We start from the raw sequence: 16,589 nt of genomic DNA, 5'->3' as shown, positions 1-16,589 counted from the left end.
CACTCTGAAGTACTGGGGGTTAAGAGTTCAAGATATAAATGGAGGGTTGGGGGAGGCACACAATCCAGCCCACAACACTGGGGGAACAAATATCTGAGACCCTGTTTTCCGTTCTTTGGGATATATACCCAGAAATGAGATTGCTGGCTTATATGGTAACTCTTCTGACTTTTTGAGAAAGATAGATATGTGGCTTATAAAGCATATTTTACCTACTTACTTTTCCTCAAACCTTTCTGGCCATCATAACTCTTCTCAAACAAAAGATCTCCACAGCTCACATCAAGCATCAAATCCTGCATTTGTTTTTGCTGGTTTATATGATGATTTTCAAGTTCCTAGGTATATTGGCCTCAGCTCCCTCAATTTCTGCAGTGGCAGATTTCTAAAATTTCATCGCAGATGACCATAGAAAAAGTGTTTAATTGGAAAACAAAGTTTATATCCTAGCTCTATTCAACTGCAGTGTGACCTTGGGCAAGTTACTGTGCCTCCCCGGGCCTTAGTCCCCTCATCAGCGAAGTAGGGATGTTGGGCTGACATATACACAGAGGGGCCAGGCAGAGGTGATGCAAATGGGTAGAACAGACCAGGTGTGATGCCGAAGAGAGCAGTGGGGACCCTGGGGAACCAGAAAGGACATGCCGCAACCTCACCGCTACTCAGAAATGTGGGCTCAGAGTTGCCTGCTCTCTCATGTCAGGTCAACTAGAATTTTTTTCTCTGTTAGGAAAAAGAAGATGTTTTCTGAATGACCGGCAAATAAATCGGGGTTTATTCAAAACAGATCATTCTAAAATGTATGTAACCTAAAAATATCTACTCCATCAAATTTCTGATATTTCTAATACTATGTACTGAGAGATCAAGTTTAGAATCATGACCCTTGGTGGGAATATACATTGGTGCAGCCAATATGGAGAGCAGTTGGTGGGAATCTAAGTTGGTGCAGCCACTATGGAGAGCAGTATGGAGGTTCTTTAAAAAGCTAAAAATAGAGTTATGTGGTACATATGATTCAGCAGTCCCTCTCCTGGGCATATATCCAGAAAAGACAAAAACTCAATTCGAAAAGATGTATGCAACACAATGTTCATAGCAGCACTATTTACAATAGCCAGGACATGGAAGCAACCTAAATGTCCACTGACAGATGAATGGATAAAAAAGATGTGTGTATATATGTGTATTATGTATGTATGTATACACACACACAATGCAATATTACTGAGCCATAAAAAGAATGAAATAATGCTATTTGCAGCAATATGGATGGACCTAGAGATTATCATACTAAATGAAGTAAGTCAGACAAAGACAAATATATGATATCGCTTATATGTGGAATCTAAAATATGACAGATATCTACCAAACAGAAACAGACTCATAGACATAGAGAACAGACTTGTGGTTGCCAAAGGGGAGGGGGGGAGGGAGAGGGATGGACTGGGAGTTTGGGGTTGGTAGATGCAAACTATTACATTTAGAATGGATAAACAACAAGGTCCTAATATATAGCACAGGGAACTATATTCAATATCCTGTGATAAACCATAATGGAAAAGAATATAAAAAAGAATGTGTATATATGTATAACTGAGTCACTTTGCTGTACAGCAGAGATTGGTACAACATTGTAAAACAACTATTCTTCAATTTAAAAAAAGAATCATGACCCTTAGGTACCTTATGAAACTTTTTAAAAACTTTATTAAGATATATTTCACATACTACAGAATTCACCCATTTAAAGTATACGGTTTTGTGGGTTTAGTATATTCACAAAGTTGTGTAACTGTTACCAGAATCTAAATTTAGAATGTTTTCAATGCTTTAAAAAGAAACCCCACACCCAATAGTACTCACTCCCTATTGCCCCCTCACCCCTGCCCCTGGCAACCACTAACCTCCTTCTGTCTCATAGATTTGCCTCTTCTGTACCTTTCACCTAAATGGAATCATACAACATGTGGTCCTTTATGACCAGCTTCTTTCACTTACCATGTTTTCACGATCCACACATGTTGTTGTGTATATCAGTACTTTGTTATTTTTTATTACAAAATAATATTCCATTGTATGAATTGTTATCCATTCATCAGTTGGTGGACATTTGGATTATTTCCACATGTTGGCTATTATGAGTAATGCTGCTGTGAACGTTCATGTTCAAGTTTTTGTGTAGGCATATATTTTCATTTTCCTTACATATATACCAAGGAGTGGAGTTGTTGGGTCATATGGTTTTGAAGATACACCAAACTGTTTTCCAAAGTAGCTGCATCATTTTATGTGCCCATCAGCAACGTAAGAGGGCTCTCACTTCTCGACATCCACCCCAACACTTTATCATCTGTCTTTTTTATTATAGCCGGCCTAGTGGGTGTGAAGTGGTATCTCATTGTGGTTTTGATTTGCATCCCCCTAATGACTAAAGATGTTGAGCATCTTTCCATGGGTTTATTGGCCATTTGTGTATCTTTTTTGGAGAAATGTCTATTCAGATCCTTTGCCCATTTTTAATTGGGTTATTTGCCTTTTTGTTTTTTTACTGCAAGTGTTCTTTATATAATCTGGATATAAGTTCCTATGAGCCTCATTTTTGTCCCCCAAATTTAAGGATGCTCAGGATATTCCACTTACTAAGATAGGAATTATTCTAATACATGTGAGAAACAGTGTAAGTAACAGGAGGTTTGTTTTTTTTTAAATATGTTTGTTTGATTTTATCAAATGTGGCCATATGCTACTGAGGAAATCTGGTATTTTTTTCTGTAATCATATTACTTCTTAGCTAAAAGAATCGATAAATGTACCTATTAAACCCCCAAGAATACTCTAATTTTTTTTTCTATTTTAATTTAGTCTTAACCATGCTAGTGGCTCACTCATCGTTTCCAAAAATAAAACAAATATTAGATTGAAAAATACTTGCAAAATGGATTTACTCCTAGGGAGGTGAACTCTGGATCACAAAAGGACAAGAAAAAGAGAAGGATTACTTTTTACTATATTTTATACTACATGTGGTGCTATTAAAAAATTAAATTTAAAAAGAAAAAGCACTTCTAGAATATTCTTGGTTATACCCTTAATCTTAGGATGGAAATAATTAAAAATCATAAGGAAAAACTCAGACAAAAAGAGGTAAACTTAGATTTGAACCTCATCAAATAAATTATATGTTTACAAAATAACCCAGAAGACATTAGAGATTTTTTTAATTGTATAAAATGTGAACCATACATATTTTCTGACCACTTTGTTTCTTGCTTTGATGTTTAAGTAGATAAAGCATTCATCTGTCTCATAAGGCTTAACCAGGCAGGACTGTTCTCTACACACGGGATTAGTGAGTGGCATCTTAGCAGTTAAAAGGCAAAAGCCAATTAAAGCCCATCACTGCATCCTTGCTCTTGATCCAGAAAATAACCTGAGCAATGTTCATTAACACCCAGTGCCTCTCCAAACAGCATCCCTTGAAACCTGATGGTTTATTTAACCCAAGAAATCTGTGAAGGTTTACAATATAAAGTCATCAGCTCGATGGAAAAAGGCCACATTCACCCTGCTCTTTAAAATCAATCAAAACAGACTCTGTTTCCCACATTGTATAACCCATCTTGGGTTTTTGAAAAGCAAGAGGACTTTTTATCTGTGTCCAGAGCTTAAAGAGAAAATATATCAAGCCAAGGTGAAGTGGCTTTCATCTCTGAATTTCCACATTCTCAAATATCACCAAATGGAAGACCTATGGGAGCTCCCCCCTTCTCTTTCCTCTTACTACTAGTCTGGATTCTTACAATTTTGCATTATATGTTATATAAATGAACCTGATTTAATAAGATCCGTACAATTCTTTTGACAATTTTTTTTAATATTGAAAACCTCAGAATTTCTATTTCATGTATCTTCAGTTACTAGGTAAATATGTACAGAAGTAGAATTATGTGTAGTCCCCAGACTAGGGGAGGACAATAGTCCTCAATAGTCGCCTGTCCAGCTGGGAAGCTCAGACAAGAAGCCCAGAGGATGACTTAGATGGAGAGTTTTCAATGCGGTGAGCTCAGAGCTCAGCCCCAAGGGGCGGCAGCCCTGGTGATGGGGAGGTGAGCGAGGAGGCCAGTCTTCTACACTCGGGCTCTCAGCCCTAGTGCCCGCTGCCAGGTTTGTCCCACGTGGCCGACTGCCAGCCCCCTAGCCCACCTCTTCTAATATCAACATCACACTCTTCCACCATTGCTTGTAGATATGTTGTTCCTGCAAAACCATCACGTGGAAATTTCCACAGGTTAAAAACATAACTAATTTTTATTTCAGTGAGGGAAAGATTGTACATTCCTTCAATCCTTCCTTCAATCCTACAAGCCCAGGAGGTTGGGCTTTCACCAGCCCCCCATGCTCCTTTGAGAACCATGGATGTAATTGAACCTTTTCATGCCAAAAAGAAAAAGGAAAAAACAATAGAAAGAAAGCATCACTGCTAATGAGGCACAAGGTTATCTTCTATAAACTAGCAGAGCATCAGTGCTGTTGAGAGAAGAATTTAAACAGTGAGAAGTAACTATTCAGAGTCAGAGATGACTGGTGGGCCTCTAAATTCCCAGCAGTCCACCCTCACAAGGCGTGGAGCCCACAGATCACCTCTCAGAAGTGTGAAGTGTCTCACGCGCTGAAGTAGACAGAGAAAAGGCACTGTCAGTAAAGCCAAATCCTTTAAACTCAAGTGAGCATCTCTCTAGGTATAACCATATTTCCTTCAAATGCCCTAAATTTGTTTTCTTGCCCCGAAGCTTTCCCACCTCAGCCACCACTTTGGAGAAGTCCTTGGATTTTGTTCTGAAGGCCACATGCTCATCATTCTTCTTTATTTTTCCAGTAAAGGGTTACCTTCCAGTTCAACCTTTACCTTGGAAGAGGGGACCATCTACTTGGCTTCTGAGCCAAATGCTCTGGAAATGCAGGATGATAATGCCTCCGTGCTCGATGTCTATTTAGTAAGTAATTTCTGGTTTCTTCCCCTTCCCCTCCTCCCAGGTTTCCAAATGGGCCTGGGCCATGGCTCACACAAGAACAAGTTCTGTAAGATCAGACGTGCTTGGGTTTTAAAAGAAATAATAGCACCCTGTCACTTCTACAAATGGTGTGTCTTTCCACAAGCCATGTCATCCCACAGTTCCTGTAGAACAGCGCACAGAAGAGTATCTAGCATAAAATCCTAAATCACTGTATGTGATGAGAGCAAATCCCCTTGAAGCCAAGTGGGGCGCCTCAGGGTCATCGCCCACAGAGTAATGTCTTCTTTCACTCCACTCGTATGGGAACCTTCTTCGCCTTGGGCTTACTCCCTTGATAAATTGGTAGCCTAAGAGGCACAGAACCAGGTTATGAGAAGAACCTGAATTCAGTGTCAAATGATCTTGACTCACTCCCTCCCTCACTTGTCACCAGCTGTGTGATCTGGGCAGAAACTTCTCGTTACCGAATTAAGTCATATGGACGGTGCCCAGGCCTAGCTTGGCTAAGGCCCTCTGCCTCACTCAGCTGGGAAACGTTCTTTTTCCATTCGGGTTCGTGTCGCCAAATAATGAAGCTGAGATCAATGCAGCACAAGCTTTATTCAATGGCCAAAAACTGGAGAAGCGAGAACTTACTTCACAGATCAACTTCTCACCCACGTGGTGAAAAGGCTTTTATTTTAAAGAGTAAAGACAAAAAGAGGAGGAGTGAGGCTAATGGTGGGGAGGCATGTGCATTAGTCCACCTGGGAAGGCGCAGGGCTTTTCGAGGGAGTTGGGTGCCACTCTCTTTTTATCCTTTTTTGGTCCTTCATTTCCGGTTGTGGCCACCAGTAGGTGTATCGTTTAGTTCGCTAATGTAGTAAAATCAGTGTATAGTGAGACTCAGGGTCTGTCGGAGGTCAGATTTGTTGCCATCTTGGTCCCTGCTGGTTCCATCTGATTTTTTTGTCTGTCTCTCCCTGTAACTTCCTTTCTTATCTCCAGACCCTGTGACTTAAAGATTTATGTTAACTCCTGCTAAAGGTGGGGGTCGGCGGGTTTTGAGCGAGGACCTGGCGCAGCTCTGGCCACACTCTATGTGTCCTTATTGGCCAAAGGAGGGAACTAACACCTGCCCTCCCTACCTCACAAGGCTGCTTGGAGGATCACGAGTGATCACGTATGGGAACACCCTTTAGTGCGCCTCAAGCTGTCTGTGGAGGCTTAACTGAATTGTTAGGTGAGGCCTAGAAAGATACCCCGATGGTCTGGACTGCAAAAGAGGAGACTGAGTATCTTCCTTACAAAGTACATCTCACGCTCATTCTCCACGCCCTTTCCACCTGCACAAAGTCTCGTGAAACGGGGAAGTGCTGATTCAGAGTTTTCTACTTTTGAAAGCTTTGCCGAGCCTGAGCCAACACTCTCCATCACTCTCCATGTGCAGGCTCGACCTTGGGCATCGGCACCACTCGGTGTGTGTCTACAGCAGCACATCTCCACGCCCCCATCCTCCGCTTCCCCGTATCCCCTAGCCTCGCACTGTATCTCCTCAAGGGTACTCTGCAGGACAGCAGTCCCAAATCGCTACTCCTCAGCCCAAAGCCTTCCAGCGTCTTCCCACCTCTCTCCCAGAGCAACATCCAAAGTCCTTAAGGCCCTATGCCTGTCTGGTCTCCCCCGCCTCTCTAACCTCCGGCCTTACTCTGTCCTCCTTGCAAACGCTGTTCCGGTCACACTGGCCTCCTGGGCATTCCTCCCACAGACCAAGCACATGTCTGCCTCAGGACCTGAATGCTTCCATCTGGACACTTTTTCTCGGCTGTCCCATGCTTGCTTCCCCCCCTCCCTCCAGGTCTCAGCCCAAACGTCTCTTTCTCGGATGAGCTTTCCTTGACCCCCTGTACTAAAGAGCAACCTCCTCCCCGCCAACCACTGTGAAAGGATTTTTTTTTTTTTTTACACCCTAAATATCCCAGTTGTGGCACACAGTCTTCTTGCACTGAACAATACTCCTCCCCACACTGCCTTCACTTTTTTAAAAAAGTAAGTTATACTGCAAAATCCTTGCAGAAGAGTTGGCTCCCCTCCACAAGCAAGAAGATAGGGAATTAACTAGGAAAAAATATACAGTATTTTTAAATTTTTTATCCGGAAGTAGAAATCAGACAAGCTGAAAGACCAGGTAAAATCTCATCTTCCTGAGCGGAGGGTTCATGCCACTTGCGTGCATCTTTACAAAAACCAGATTTGCACCAGCCGGGGGCCTGTGATACTCCTGAGTGGAACGTAAAATCACAAGGTAGTTAAATGGCATTGCCGGCGCCAGTTCCTTATCTGTTATCCCTTATTCCTTTGGTAGAAAAGTTATCTTATTCATTGTTTTGATTGTTCCTCCTTGGTACTATCAATCAGTTTTATTTCTAAGAATGTTGCTATTTATTTGGTTTTATTAGTGTCTAACTTTATTGGGTTTTTTAAATGTCTTTATTTGAAATTGAAAAGCAAAGCACTTCAGAAAAGTATAATGCTTCCTCAGAAGCCATAGGGAAAAGCCAGAGCATTTAATTGTTGCTTGTATTGAGAGCATTTGAGGACCAATTAGAAATATCATGGGCCTTTAGAACTGAAAGAGATAGTGGTGGTGGTTAGCTGGCTGGTGTGGTCAGCTGACCAGTCTTCCTAGCACAGCGTTTGTTGTGATTCAGAAGCATTGGAGGACAGGAAAGGAGAGGGAAGTTGGGCTGTAGGAGGGTAACAAGACAGACAGTAGAAATTTTTCTCACCAAGCTTGGAGATAAACTGATCTAGTTTCATCTTATCTTATAGCTAACAACAATAAGCTGTGAAATATTTTGGAGCATTTTCTTTATTTTACTGACGTATAGTTTATTTACAATATTGTGTTAATTTCTGCTGTACAGCAAAGTGATTCAGTTATACATATATACATTCTTTTTTATATTCTTTACCATTATGGTTTATCATAGGATATTGAATATAGTTCTCTGTGCTATACAGTAGGACCTTGTTGGTTATACATTCTCTATATAATAGTTTGCATCTGCTAATCCCAAGCTCCCAACCCATGCCTACCCCACCCCCCTTCCCCCTATGGCAACCACAAGTATGTTTTCTATGTCTGAGTCTGTTTGGTAGATAAGTTCATTTGTGTCATATTTTAGGTTCCACATATGAGTGATATCACATGGTATTTGTCTTTGTCTGACTTACTTTGCTTAGTATGATTATCTCTAGGTCCATCCATGTTGCTGCAAATGGCATTATTTCATTCTTTTTTATGGCTGAGTGATATTCCATTGTATATATATATACCACATCTTCTTTATCCATTCCTCTGTCAATGGACGCTTAGGTTGTTTCTGTGTCTTGGCTATTGTGAATAGTGTTGCTAAGGACATAGAGGTGCATGTTTTTTTTTTTTTTTTTTTTTTTTGCGTGTATCTTTTTGAATTAGAGTTTTGTCCAGATATATGCCCAGGAGTGGGATTGCTGGATCATATGGCAACTCTATTTTTAGTTTTTTAAGGAACCTCCATACTGTTCTCCATAGTGGCTGTATCAATTTACATTCCCACCAATGGTGTAGGAGGGTTCCCTTTTCTTAGAGCATTTTCTATATGCCTAGCACTGTCCTAAATACTTTATGTATAGTAACTCATTTAATCTTCACAACAGCCCTATGGAGGGGCAGACGTGGTTACTATCTCCATTTTACAGATAAGCAAATCAAGGCACATGGAGATTATGCTATTTGCCCCCAATTTTGCAGTCAGTAAGCAATAAAAGCTGGGATTCAAACCAGTGGAGATGCTCAGAGCCACACTCTTAATTGCTGAGCTATGCTACCTGGATTAGGAATTTTATGCTGCCTTTGATCTTTTTTGACCCACCTCCTAGAGTAATGGAAATAAAAACAAAAATACACAAATGGGGCCTAATGAAACTTAAAAGCTTCTGCACAGCAAAGGAAACTATAAACAAGATGAAAAGACAACCCTCAGAATGGGAGAAAAATATTTGCAAACGAATCAATGGACAAAGGATTACTCTCCGAAATACATAAACAGCTCATGCAGCTCAATATTAAAAAAACAAACAACCCAGTTAAAAATCGGGCAGAGACCTAAATAGACATTTCTCCAAAGAAGATATACAGATGGCCAAGAGGCACATGCAAAGCTGCTCAACGTCACTAATTATTAGAGACATGCAAATCAAAACTACAATGAGGTATCAACTCACACTGGTCAAAATGGTCATCATAAGAAAATCTACAAACAACAGATGCTGGAGAGGGTGTGGAGAAAAGGCAACCCTCTTGCACTGTTGGTGGGAATGTAAATTGATACAGCCACTATGGAGAACAGTATGGAGGTTCCTTAAAAAACTAAAAATAGAATTACCATATGACCCAGCAATCCCACTACTGGGCAAATACCCAGAGAAAACCATAATTGAAAAAGACACGTGCACCCCAACGTTCACTGCAGCACCATTTACAATAGCCAGGTCATGGAAGCAACCTAGATGCCCATCGACAGATGAATGGATAAAGAAGATGTGGTACATATGTACAATGGAATATTACTCAGCCATAAAAAGGAATGAAATTGGGTCATTTGTAGAGACATAGATGGACCTAGAGACTGTCATACAGAGTGAAGTAAGTCAGAAAGAGAAAAACAAGTATCATTTATTAATGCATATATGTGGAATCTAGAAAAATGGTACAGATGAACCGGCTTGCAAGGCACAAATAGAGACACAGATGTAGAGAACAAACGTATGAACACCAAGGGGGGGGAAAGTGGCAGGGGGGTGGGATGAAGTGGGAGATTGGGATTGACATATATACACTAATATGTATAAAATAGATATGTATAAATAAGAACCTGCTCTATAAAAAATAAATTTTAAAAAGAGATGTAAAAAATAGTTCATGAATAGAAAAAAAAAAAGAATTATGCTGCCTTTGCATATGCATATTAGACCCAGAGAAGATAAACCATCTGCCCAAGATCAGACATCAAGGTGATATGGCAAGAAAAACATAGAGGAAAAAGGACACAGAGACAAATTCGGGTTAATAAACATTGATTTTTTAAAAATTTCAATACAGAATGTGAAAGTTTAAGAAGAAAGGTATAAGGGAACAGTTGGGTGTTGTTGGAAGAGCACAGGATTTTGTTTTTTTATTGAAGTATAGTTGACTTACAATATATTATTTTAGCTTCAGGTAGTTTGATACTTTTATAGATTATACTCCATATATATTGATAGTTATAAATATTGGCTATATTCTCTGTGTTGTACATTACATACATCCTTGTAACTTGTTTATTTTATATCTAGTAGTGTGTACCTCTAAATTCCCTTCACCGATCTTGCCCCTCCTGCCACCCCTCCCCCCTCTGGAACCAACAATTTGTTCTCTGTATTTATGAGTCTGTTTTTGTTTTGTTTTATTCATTCCCTTATTTTTTCAGATTCCACATACAAGTGAAAACATATAGTATTTGTCTTTGTCTGATTTATGTCACTAAGCATAATACCCTCCAGGTCAGTCCATGTTGTTGAAAATTGCAAAATTCTCATTCTTTTTTATGGCTGAGTAATATTCCATTGTGTGTGTGTGTGTGTGTGTGTGTGTGTGTGTGTGTGTGTGTCACATCTTCTTTATCCATTCATCTATTGATGGGCATTTAGGTTGCTTCCATAACTTGGCTATTGAAAATGATGCTGTAATGAACATAGGGGTGTGTATATCTTTTTGAATTAGTGTTTTCATTTTTTTCTGGCTATATACCCAGGAGTGGAATTGCTGAATCATATGGTAATTCTATTTTTAATTTTTTGAGGAACCTCCATACTGTTTTCCATAGTTGCTGTACCAATTTACATTTCCACCAACAGTGTACTAGGGTTCCCTTTTCTCCACATCCTCGTAACACTCATTATTTGTTGTCTTTTTGATAATAGCCATTCTGACGGGTGTGAGGTGATAGCTCATTGTGGTTTTGATTTGCATTTTAGTGATGTTGAGCATCTTTTCATGTGCCTGTTGGCCATCTGTATGTCCTCTTTGGAAAAATGTTTATTCAGGTCCTCTGCCTGTTTTTTAATCAGGTTGTTTATATATATATATATAATGTTGAGTTATATGAGTTCTTTATATATTTTTGGATATTGACCCATTATCAGACATATCATTTGCAAATATCTTCTCCCATTCAGTAGGTTGCCTTTTTGTAGCATAGGATTTTGAACAATAATTATAATGGCCAATATGAGTACTTACCATATGCAGGCACTATCCCAGTGCTCTTCTTACACTAGCTCTTTCATGAAGGTATGTGTTATATTTGTCTCCATTCATGCAGATAAGGAACCTGAGGCTTAACTGACCAGCTCTCAGAGCTAGTAAATGGCAGAGCCAAAATTCAAATCCAGCTCCTACCTAAGCCCCCTATCACTGAAGTGTTAACCATGAGGCACCGTATCACTGTAGTTGTTACTGATTGATGTGTCCATCTCCTTGGAATCATGCTCCACATGAAGGTGAGAGATGGATCCAAAAAAGGAGTTAGAGTAGTTTTTATAAAATTCCACTTTCATCTTGGTTTCCTTTCTATTTTTTCCAGTTTTAGTGCCACAGTTCTTAAACCTTTTAGTCTCTGAATCCCTTTAACATTCTAAAAATTGAGGCTCCCAAATAGCTTTTGTGTATGTGGGTTATACCTATCAATATTTTATATTTTTAAAATGAGAAAATTTTAAAATATTCATTCATTTAAAATAATAACTATTAAAATGTTAAATAAATTTTTATGAAAATAACTTTTCCAGGACAAAAATAAGCTTAGTAAGAAGAGTGGCATTATTTTACTTTTTTGTAGTCCCTATTGTCTGATGAAGCTGGATTCTCATATCTGCTTCTACCTACATTGGTCTGGCATGATCTGGCACACGACTGTATTCAACTGGGCACCCATGAGAGGGAATGAGAATGAAATGGCAAATAACATCTTAGTATTAATAGGAAAATAGTTTGACCTCATGGATCCCCAGAAATGGTCCCCCACGCCATTGTTCTAGTACTTTAACTTGGTCCCTTCAACTCTTGCAGAATCAAATAAGACAAGAATTAATTAGAAATAGGCACCAGGATACTATGCTTATCTCTGCCTCTCATTAATCACTGACCTTGAATTAATCAACCTTTTTGGTCCTCAGTCTTCTCATCTATGAAATGGATCATTAAGTCACCTCTTAAGACCCCTTCTAGGTCTGACTGGCCATGACTTATTCTAAATTACAAGGAGTTGTAGAAATAAGGTTTTTCCCAGAAGAGCTATAGCTGTTTCTTCAAATTTCACTGTTTCATCACATATTCTACCATCAACCGTCACAGTATTTAAACTTAATTTTTATGGCAATGCATCTAGAAAGTTCTGCACCATTAACTTGTAATTCCAGGGTGTGTTTTCATGCTGGAGATTTTTATTTAGCATGCTCTGCCAATCTTAAAGGATACAGCTCATTGCCTTCCCTTCAATATTTTCATTTGCCTCCACACTGTGAAAGAGTGGATGGCAAAGAAAAGCATCAGAAGGGAAAACCAATCTTGCCTACACCTTTGTCTCTCCTTCCTCTTGACCTGATTAGAATCCTCTTAATCATAGCCATCCTTACTGAAAGGGCAGTTGAAGGCTTCTGTGGTGACATTATATTGGGTGTTATAACCAAACATAGATTTCTCTTGTAACGTTTCCTCTTCTTTAAGAATTGGTAATTGGAACTAATCCCCTAGTGCTACTGTTTGCATACTAATGGACAATACTGTTTATATCACTTTAAAATATGATTTAAACGCAAATGATTTATGCACACCAGATAACATATGAAATTTCCTTTTTAAAGATCCACCCACATTATGTGCATTATGTGCATGTAAATTAGGCCAGCTATCCTGCTTTTTCTGATAATTTGACATGAAATTAAAAGGATAGGTTACCTCAAAAGGCTGCTAATTGTTCGAGCACCCTTATTGAAGCGTTTGGTTCAGGTTCCATGTTCCTAGTTATTGCTTGCAAAAGGCCATTCACCTTCACGCTGTAGTTCCAGGCTGTCTGATTCATTTTCAAATATTCAAATCATCGTGTTTTTGAAGATGATTTTATCCAATGACCAAAGAGGTGTTTCCATTGAGTTTTGAGTTGATGACACAGATTAGGGTATTTAAAAGAATACAACAGAGATAAGCAGGCTCTTGATTTTAAATGGGCAATCATGCCATCTTCATAATAGGGCTAGATTCCACTTTTTGAATAGTCCGATATTCTAAGGCACTGATCACGACAGCTTATTACTTCAGTTCCTCAGGCGGCTCCTTTACCTGATGTAGAATGCAATTTGGTGTTAATGGAAAGAGGAACAACCAACAAAGGCAATGCAGCTGAAAAGTGTCATGGGTGAGCGTGTCCTTTTTTTATGACTAGCTGAGAATGGATGGGTAAGTGGGAGATAATGGAATTGCTTTTTTAAGTAATATAGAAGTTTGAAAGAGGGCTGCCACAAAACGACAATTTTCTCGCTTCTGTTATTTAGTCTTGAGGTTATACCCTTTTCTTTTTACACTTTCCATATTACCAGCCTCTCAATAATATGTCCTTTCATCCAGATATGTGTTTCTGCAAGGTGGCTGAAGTACAAAAATAGCTGTGGGCAAAGAAACAGTTAAGCCATTTTTTTAGCCGTGCCAGTATTGGAGATTAGTGCTCTGATGTGCAGCTGTTGGACAGCTTGGTTATTTAATGTGTCTTTAGGGTGGTTAACAATACTCTTTCATCATGGGACGAAGGGTGGCAGAGAAGTGAAAATGATTGTGAATTAACAGCTTATATCAGACTATTATGTATGAAAAAAGCCTGAGAAAAAGAAGAAAAACACTTTAAATTAGGTCACGGGGGTCCTAGGAAATTCAGTGGAACTTTTTGGCAAGAGAAACTGCCTTTCTGGACTTGACTCTGCTGGCATTGACGTTAATGACTTGTATGTGAAGTATAGGGTCTCTTGAATCACTCCTTGCATGAGCCCACATTGGCTGCTGCAAAAGATGTTTATTTGAAACAGTGGCAATTCTATCGCTTCTCAGCAGACAGCTACAGTCCCCACCAACCAAAGATGCTGCTCAAGTTTTTGGCAGATTTTAGTGAGACCAAAACAGGAAGAGAAGAAGCAAAGGCTGCCTTGGGCTTGTAAGGCATTTCACCAGAATGCCATTTTCTTTCACCATATGACCACATCGTTGAGAAATGAAGAGATTTCAGAAAGAACAAAATAGGGCCCTCTTTTATCTCCAGGAAGGCTTGACCCTCTTAAGTCATTGACCAAATAATATTTCTAAGACACATGGAAAAGCTGAAAGAATGGATCCAACTGCCTGCACCCCATGGCACCTAGAGGGATTCCTGTCCTGAAACAAGAGCAACGCCAGCTTCAAATTAATGAGGCAACCCGCTGGGCCGGATTAGGAGGTCACTGTAGGATTTTTTTTTTTTTAACAAACAGTATTAAACTGCTGTTTAAGGATTAGCTTAGGGAATTGGAGTTATAAACGCATACTGGCTTTTCAGTTATATTAGGCCCACAGTTAACAATTAAATGACAGCATACAGGGCTATGGTAGATTTTTTTCTGTTTAGCTTTACAGTGAATCCTGGCCTCACAGGCCAGGTGATTTCCACCTTTCTCAAGGCCGGTTCTGCTCTTGTGCTTGCCTGAGTCTATTCATCCAGGCCCTCCTTGGGTGGCACCATTCTTCTTTCTTTACCTCCCAACACCAGCCTCTCTCTCCTTCCGCACTCGCTCCACACTCTCCCTGCCGCTTTTGTTTCTGATTTTGATTTCCATCTTCTCCATCGTCATAGGAAGCCAGTGTTTGCTAGGCTCCTGAGCCTTCAGAAAACAAAAAACAAATTCAAAAGGAACCAGATTAGGAACAAATGAGAATTTTAGGGAAAGCAAGTTTAAATCACACCTGTGGACCTTGTGAGCCGGGCTGTCCTCCTTCATGCCATTCGCTCTCCTGGGACCTGAGGAGGAATGGGAAAATTAGGTAGAAGGGAGGATGCATAAGTACTGTCCACTTAGTAAAAAATAAGGCCTCCCCAAGTGTGATGGATGGTATGAGGATGACTAGGGAGTGGAGATGAGGGCCTGGCTTCCCTTTGGTTTGTCTTTGCCTGTGCTCCTAGGGCTGCCGTGACAAAGTACCCCAGGCTGGGAGGCTTAAACAACAGAAATTTGTCTCCCAGTCTGGAGGCCAGAAATCTGAGGTCAAGGTGTTGGCAGGGCCCTGGTACCTCTGAAGGCTCTAGGAGAGGATCCTTCCTTGCTTCTTCCAACCTCTGGTGGTCCACGTGGCCCTCAGCATTGTTTGACTGACTTGCAACCCTCTAATCCCTGCCCCAGTTCACACTACCTCCCTGTGACTCTGTGCCTCTGTGTGTCCTCTCTTCTTGTGAGAACACCAGTCACTGGATTTAGGGCCCACCGTAATCCAGGATGAACTCCTCTTAACTAATTACATGTGCAAAGACCATATTTCTGAATAAGATCACATTTCAAAGGTTCCAGGTGTACGTGAATTTTCAGGGGACACTATTCAACTACACCACCTTACCGAGGACATGTGAAAGGGCACACACGCTCTTTACCACGCTTGGCCCCGTTTTTTCATTCACTTCCCATCTCCCTGGCTTAGTCACTGTGAGGTTGGGTAGATGTTTCCAAATTATTGTGGATTCCTTGCAAAAAGGTGTCAGGTAAACGAATGTATTAACAGATACAGTCACCTGTTGGGGACATATTGTGTATTAGAAATAAAATCCCTGAGGGTGGACCAGGGCAATGGTATTTTTAAAAGCCCCCCACACATACAGGGCTGAGACCCAGTCAGCTTGTTGACAGGGTCCTCTGAGCATCCTATAATTCTTCTGTGCTAGATGTAAGGGAAACCTGTATCACTTCCCTAAGAGCCCTCCTAAGATGGCTGGCCAGTTAGCTTTGCTTTACATCAGAGGAAAAATGAACTTGATTCTAAGGTGAACCTTTAATCACGTTCAAGTTTTATGAACTGGGCTTGGGACTGCGTTCCTGCAGCAGACCCTACTGCCACCTAGTGGTAGGAAGGCGCCTCTGACCAACCAGGATAAGGAGCTATTGAGGTCCTTGAATTGAACACTATTAAGTGCGAGTGTGAGGCTCAGAGGGCTGTCTCCACTCCGTGTACTTTACGGTAGCCTCCCACTGCTGTGCACGCACGTTTGGCAGGGGCACATCCTTCAAACGGCAAAGGCAGCTCCCTCAACCTTGCAAGTTGAACTAGAGGCTGCAATTATAATCAGGCACAGAAATGAAGGTGCTAATCTTCCCTAGGATCCCATCGTGCCCTTCTCATCCTTTAAGACCAGTTCCACTTGAGCCTCTTTGAAAAGGCCCTATGGCAGTTTGGGGATTCAACACAGAAAATGCTTCTTTCTACTGCTTAGGCAGCAACTTTA

The 16,589-nt window shown here is 40.4% G+C and overlaps 1 protein-coding gene and 1 long non-coding RNA gene across 7 annotated transcripts in view; one reads left to right on the top strand and one right to left on the bottom strand.

Annotated features, from left to right (window-relative positions):
* The window catches only part of PIP5K1B (phosphatidylinositol-4-phosphate 5-kinase type 1 beta), a 571,896-nt gene that overhangs the window by 478,659 nt on the left and 76,648 nt on the right, over nucleotides 1-16,589 (top strand). For 4 of the 6 annotated variants that reach the window (XM_061200361.1, XM_061200362.1, XM_061200360.1 and 1 more), the window contains one exon: nucleotides 4,881-4,998. The exons of 1 other annotated variant lie outside the window; for it this stretch is intronic. In XM_061200361.1, the coding sequence (XP_061056344.1) occupies nucleotides 4,881-4,998 (118 nt within the window). Of the gene's footprint in view, nucleotides 1-4,880; nucleotides 4,999-10,511; nucleotides 10,581-16,589 lie in introns of those variants that run through there. One more of the 6 variants, XM_061200363.1, reaches the window with a different exon arrangement.
* LOC133097916 (uncharacterized) overlaps nucleotides 14,698-16,589 on the bottom strand; it is a 117,535-nt gene continuing 115,643 nt past the window's right edge. Inside the window, exons 2-3 of the long non-coding RNA XR_009702084.1 lie at nucleotides 15,073-15,119; nucleotides 14,698-14,982 (exon numbers count right to left, since the gene is read on the bottom strand). This is a non-coding gene — a long non-coding RNA (uncharacterized LOC133097916). The remainder of the gene's footprint in view (nucleotides 14,983-15,072; nucleotides 15,120-16,589) is intronic.

This window comes from Eubalaena glacialis, chromosome 9, assembly GCF_028564815.1.
Source record: "Eubalaena glacialis isolate mEubGla1 chromosome 9, mEubGla1.1.hap2.+ XY, whole genome shotgun sequence".
Taxonomy (NCBI): Eukaryota; Metazoa; Chordata; class Mammalia; order Artiodactyla; family Balaenidae; genus Eubalaena; species Eubalaena glacialis.
Note: the sequence above shows the minus strand (reverse complement) of the source record. Positions and strands in the feature narration are given on the sequence as shown.